The 4,981-nt window shown below is 42.1% G+C and overlaps 1 protein-coding gene across 1 annotated transcript; it reads left to right on the forward strand.

Annotated features, from left to right (window-relative positions):
• Positions 1 to 4,362: 4,362 nt before the first annotated feature.
• On the forward strand, positions 4,363 to 4,744 carry CCR75_002324 (uncharacterized protein; the record flags this gene model as incomplete). Its single annotated transcript, XM_067960421.1, has 2 exons — positions 4,363 to 4,420; positions 4,584 to 4,744. 2 exons carry the CDS (start codon positions 4,363 to 4,365, stop codon positions 4,742 to 4,744), a joined length of 219 nt encoding a protein of 72 aa, XP_067823152.1.
• Between the last annotated feature and the right edge of the window lie 237 nt (positions 4,745 to 4,981).

A 4,981-nucleotide genomic window follows, 5' to 3' on the forward strand; every position in this document is an offset into this window, starting at 1 on the left:
ACAAAATGGGTTTGAAAACGAAAACTGATGCGAACGGAGACATTGAGAGGTTCAAGGCAAGAGTGGTCGCCTGTGGAAAACTAAGAGCTATTTGGTGACAGTTATGATTTGACTTTCGCACCCGTGGATATGACAACTGGAAAGATGATTCTAGCTCTTGCACGTATTTGAGAGTTCCGGCTCGTCATGGAGACGTTCCTAATGCTTATGTAAAGGCCAGAACTGAATCAGGTCTAATCTACTTGCACATACTTCAAGCAGGACTATTCGGTAGGACCAGCTGCGTCTGCTTAATTTGGCATCTCCCAAGGACGTTGTCCTACATCTGAAGCGCAGTTTGTATGGTTTGAAAAAGCCGGGCGCTTATGGAGACAATTACTGCATAATTCTTTAAAGACTGTTGGATTTGTACAGAGCCTCACGAAATCTTGTCTGTACTATAAGGGCGATAGGGACGGTATGATAGTGGTAGGCATCTACGTTGACGATTTTTTTACTACAGCAACAAATCAGAAAGAATTGGAAGTTTAGTTGAATGACTTGCAGTACTTAAGAAAAAAGATCTGGCCCTGCACGCAAAATGTTAGGAATGCGCGTGAGACACGCAGCTGAAAGTGAATACACAATTGATCAGAAACTTACAATCGACGAGTATCTTAACAAGTTTGAGATGCAGAATGCACACGGTATACTGACCCCCATCGGAATGGATCATGACGAACGCGTTTGCGAAACGTTACTTGCAAAATATTGTAATGGTAATGGGGGTACAGCAAAACCGTGTCAGTCACTAGTTGGATCTCTGTTGTGGTTGGCACGATGCACACGACCGGACATAGCCAATGCTGTGCACAAGGCTACTCGTCGATCGCATGCTCCGACGAAAGATGATTGGCGTCCTGCCAAGCGCATCGTCAGGTACCTTATTAGAAATTATATTTATTAACAACTTTTAAGTGTTAATTTTATGTAGCGATACACCCCGTTCCAGGTTACAAATGTGGTCGCTGCCAGATCTAAATCTGGTGGCCGAAATCTTTTTTTAAATATGAAACGGGGCACTACGACTTGTACTGCTTCAGTACAAGTCCACTTCGCACTGCTTCAGTAGCGAGTGGAGCCTTACGTTATTTCACGTACACTAGTGCGTGCAGAGGAAGACTTCTCTTGAAGACAACTAACTTAAAGAGGGTAAAATGAAAACTGTATTAATATAATTAAGCATCTCTTCTTTTTATCTGTTAACTCTAACTTAATTATAAACTAATACTAAACATGCAATTGAAATCTTATCTTATCTTATCTGTCTCTCTCTTTTGTTTGCATCTACAATTGATTAGTCTGCGAAACAAATAGAAATAATGGCGTATACCTATTTATGAATAAGATTTCTGAACATTAATATTTAAAGTAATATCCTCCAAATATTATCTACTTGAAGGCGACGAAAGGATTGAAATTACATTTGGGTGGCAACGACTCACCTAAGGGATGGTGAAGTGCGACTTGATTACTACAGTGACGCCGACTTTGCTGGTGATCAAGCGGATTGAAAGTCGACGAGCGTGTGGAATGTTTCGCGTCAATGGCATGATCATTGGATGGAACTGCAATCAGCAAGGTGCTGTTGCATTGGCTACCTTGTAGCTCTTCGGCTCATCTGATTTTCCAATGATCAATGCTTGTTCTCCACGCTTCGCCATAGTTTTTCGCTTCAATTATCGTAGCGCCGTGTATGGTGATCCAAATACAACAATTTTCGTCAGCTTGAATGCTTGTCCTGTCAAAGCTTCCAATTGAGACGTGTAATTTGTATTAGCGCCTGTTGGACTTCAGTTAACTATGTATGCAGCATACTCAGCAGCATCCCTTCAGAAAATCAACGTAAGCCAGAGCCAAATACCATTGTGCGCAACATATTCATTACTGTCTTGTGCATCCGTTCGGCTTTTCCATTAGACGCTTGGTTGTTGGCTTCGCTTACTTGACGTCGAACTCCTTGTGCTTTGCAAAGACATCGATTGTCTTGTATTCACCTCCACCGTCTGTGCGGAGTACGTGAATCTTGCCATCAAACCGTTTCTCAAAATACGTTAAGAATTTTTTAAACAGTCGAGCAGCTTCATTTTTGGTCCTTGCTAGGAAAATCTTCACAAAGTTTGGTGTTGTTCTCGATAAAATTAATCATGTACTGGTTTCCTCGACGATCTCTTGGGGTATTCTTCCCCTTTTTATATCACTGCAATCACTCCACCGATACGATCAATAGGTGCATTCAATCCAGAGTCCTCTTTGTTTTGCGCATTTTGAGTCTCTTTTTCTTGCGCACACGCCAAGCATGGCGGTCGATCATTATCGGTATATATAATTCCATTTCCCACATCCCGCGCAAGCTTTTCAATAGTTTCATATGAGAGATGACCCAGTCGCTCATGGAAGTGTAAATTAGACCCATGTTGCATGTTTGATGAACCCGTGTTTCCGCAGCTGTACCATTTCTTACAGCGTACGCACAACGAGAACGTTATTGCTAGCTGCAAGTTGTCACTGCGACGTACAACAACACGACGTTCATCCATGCAACCGCGGTCTTCAAGCTTGCCATACGATAGTATGTCCTAAGGCAGCTTTTCCGCAAAGTAAACATCATGCAGTTCCAATTCGCGCTGTACATTGCCTGATTGAACCATTGCAACACAGTTTAACCCCATGCGCAGACTCTCACCATTAGGTGAAATACACTCGTCTTCACATTATCCAGCTTCAGTACCCTAGTCTGATGACATCACCAAGTGTTTGCTGGAGCCGGTGTCGAGAATCCACTGCGCTCCAGTCAATTCACATCGTCCAACTGCCATCACAATAGGAGGCCTGCTAGTTGATTCCTTATTCTGGACATTCGTTTCTTAAGTGGCACCAGCGCGTTCTATTCAATTCCACTTTATAGATTTTTCTGCGCGTCCAAGTGTTTTTCTGCCTCTATTAGGTTTCGTAATTGCAGCCACAATTACGAAACCTAATAGAGGCAAAAAAACAAATGGACGCGCAGCAAAACCTACAAGGTTTAGAACCAAGTAATGATGCTGCAGCCACAGCATCATTACTTGGTTCTTAACCTTTGAAGAATCCGCGCGTTGGGCAAACTGTACCATCTCTTTGGACGATTGAAATTGTAGCGAGCCAAAAGTACTGGCTTCAATTCCGGGCTCGCGTATTGTACAATACTTTCCATGTAACGGGGTGTATCTTTACATGAAATTAACACTTAAAGGTTGTTAATTAATATATTATCTAAAAGGTAGATAATATTTGGAGGATATTACTTTATATAGTAATATCCTGAATTCTTATCCATAAATAGGTATAGGCCATTATATCTATTTATTCCGCAGACTAATCAGCTGTAGGAGTAATCAAAGAGAGTTACAGGATAGGATCGAGATACGAATTCATTTACATGTTTAGTATTTGGTTATAGTTAAGTCAGCATTTACAAAGATAGATTAAGAGACACCTAACTATATTAACACAGTTTTCATTTTACCCTCTTAAGTTAACTTGTCTTAAGGGAAGTCTTCCTCTGCACGTACAGTGTACGTCACCTAACGAAAGGCACCACTCACAACTGAAGCAGTGTGAAGTGGACTTGTACTGAAACAGTACAAGTCGTAGTGCCCCGTTACATTCCAGGACTATCTCATCCGCTCCACACACAGCCTCTGATACCGCCAAGAGATATAGCAGGTGCTCTTTGATGTCGTCGACAATGGTTTCTTGTTCGAAAAAAGTCTTAAAGCTTGTATCTTTGACAGAAATGGTCTATGAATCTCGTTCATGCGATTCATCGCATACCATGCACCATGCAGTTGAATTTACTGCATACTGTCCAATCACTTGGCGATTAAAAACCGAGCTGAACTTCCTCTTAGGTGTCGGCTAAGAACATCAAGAATGACATCTTCAGAACATAAAAAAACGACTGGCTTGTTGTGCCAATTGGACCTGGCGCAGGAACCTGCTACCCCACATGACAGGATTTGCACCCAATCCTGGACAAACCTCATTTCCATTAAACATCTCGATGGCCAGCTTCATCTTCGGCAGCATCAGAACAAAAACTTTTTTACTATATTCAGCAGCAAGTTCTGCCCCATTATCACCAAGCGCTAACAATATTGGTCAGTTTGCTTAAATTCTTGTAACTCGACATTGTCACGGCAGGTACTGGAGTGAGCGTCCTCCTCTTGCTCAATCTCAAGCCTAGAAAGGCGAGCCCTACATCACATCGCAGTATATTCACCGCTTCAAGCAACTGCGCCATGGTCAAGCTTGCTGCCTGCGCTTCTTCAGTAGCAGCAACGGATGCGCTTTCTGGAACAGCAGCTAGGACAAATACTTGAGGCGCTCTCGATTCGGTGGGGTAAGTATCGTCCGTGATAGTTGGTCATGGGCTTATAATCTCTCGTGTTATGATCGAATAAAGGAATAACAACTTTAGAACAACACGCAATGCGTTTGAAGTTTACTGAGAAGTGATTAATGTAGGTACTTACTTTGAGCTTGTCATTCATAAGTTACTACAGGTCCGCTGGTCTGTTTCCTTATTCTTTACTGGATGTTCTACATGATCCAAACCTGGATAGACCACGTGATGCTTTCGTGGAATAGTCCACTTGTAACCATGTTCCTGCAACTCTTCTCCATGCAGCTTGGATATCGTAACTTCAATATTCCGACATCATGAACTGCAACGTCACTCAAGTTCAACCCTTCCTCCTTTTCCTCTTTCTCTCGTAACAATCTAAGGGTGTCAAATATCTATTCCGATTGGTCAATTTAGAAAATAAGTTTGTTTGTGGGTGCCGTTAACATTTCCCTTTATATATTGACATTTCAAAATTCTGACCCGCTGTGGCCATCCATCTAACCTCGGATATCCAAAAGGTCTTCTCGTCTGCAGCAACTTTTGGTTAAATTGCAA

This window comes from Bremia lactucae, linkage group LG1, assembly GCF_004359215.1.
Source record: "Bremia lactucae strain SF5 linkage group LG1, whole genome shotgun sequence".
Lineage (NCBI taxonomy): Eukaryota > Oomycota > Peronosporomycetes > Peronosporales > Peronosporaceae > Bremia > Bremia lactucae.